Source organism: Apaloderma vittatum, unplaced genomic scaffold (assembly GCF_000703405.1).
Source record: "Apaloderma vittatum isolate BGI_N311 unplaced genomic scaffold, ASM70340v1 scaffold25939, whole genome shotgun sequence".
Taxonomy (NCBI): domain Eukaryota; kingdom Metazoa; phylum Chordata; class Aves; order Trogoniformes; family Trogonidae; genus Apaloderma; species Apaloderma vittatum.
In genome coordinates this window covers 917-1,745 of record NW_009736199.1, presented here as the reverse complement: position 1 = coordinate 1,745, position 829 = coordinate 917, and the positions used below count along the sequence as shown (strand labels likewise).

The 829-nt window shown below is 63.0% G+C and overlaps 1 protein-coding gene across 1 annotated transcript in view; it reads left to right on the top strand.

Moving 5' to 3' along the window:
- The window catches only part of POR (P450 (cytochrome) oxidoreductase), a gene marked incomplete at its 5' end in the record, with an annotated part of 4,789 nt that extends 4,252 nt beyond the window's left edge, over positions 1–537 (top strand). Inside the window, 2 exons of the mRNA XM_009876887.1 lie at positions 3–159; positions 393–537. Coding sequence (XP_009875189.1) covers positions 3–159; positions 393–537 — 302 coding nt within the window. The remainder of the gene's footprint in view (positions 1–2; positions 160–392) is intronic.
- Positions 538–829: the final 292 nt, after the last annotated feature.

Genomic DNA, 829 nt, shown 5'->3' with positions numbered 1-829 from the left:
CCGGCTCGGCTTCCCCTCCCTCACCGTGGGGGTTCTGCCCCTCCCACCTCACTCCTGCCCTGTGTCCTGCCAGGTTTATGTTCAGCACTTACTGAAGAAGAACAAGGAAAACATCTGGAAGCTGCTGAACGAGGGGAACGCTCATATCTACGTGTGCGGGTAGGTCTGGTAGTGGGGAAGGGACTTGGGGAAAGCATTCCTGTTCTCAGGAAAATAAGTGTGACCTCATTTACCCACCGGTGTGTTACAAGCCCGGGGAGGGTTACGCTGCCCCTTGTTCTGGGCAGGGCAGGCGGCCAGGCTGAGGTGAGCAAATCATCCGCCTTGGGCTGCGCAGAGGCCGCTGGGGCTCCGGGGCTCCCACGTGTTGCTCACGGTCTCCTTGTTTCCAGCGACGCTCGCAACATGGCCCGGGACGTGCAGAACACCTTCTACGAGATCGTGGCCGAGTTCGGGAACATGAGCCAGCCCCAGGCCGTGGACTATGTAAAGAAACTGATGACGAAGGGCCGGTACTCCTTGGACGTCTGGAGCTAAGAGCGGGGCTGGCGGGGCCGGGGAGAGACCAGGTCCCCAGGCGTGGGCCCGCAGGACGTGGGAAGTGCCTGCTTGCCTGCTGCTGCTGGGGGTGATGGCGTTGTCCCCAGCCCACAGCTACCCCAGTGTCACTCCCAACCCCTCTTGGGCCGCCACGGCCCCCCTGGGGCAGGCTCTGTGCCCTGGGGAGGCAGAAGGGGTTGAGAGGGGCAGGGGGGTAGCTCAGGCTGGTGTGCAGGAGCTGCGGTGCCCTCAGGGAGCACCTCATGGCACCAGCATTTGCCTTCAGTCA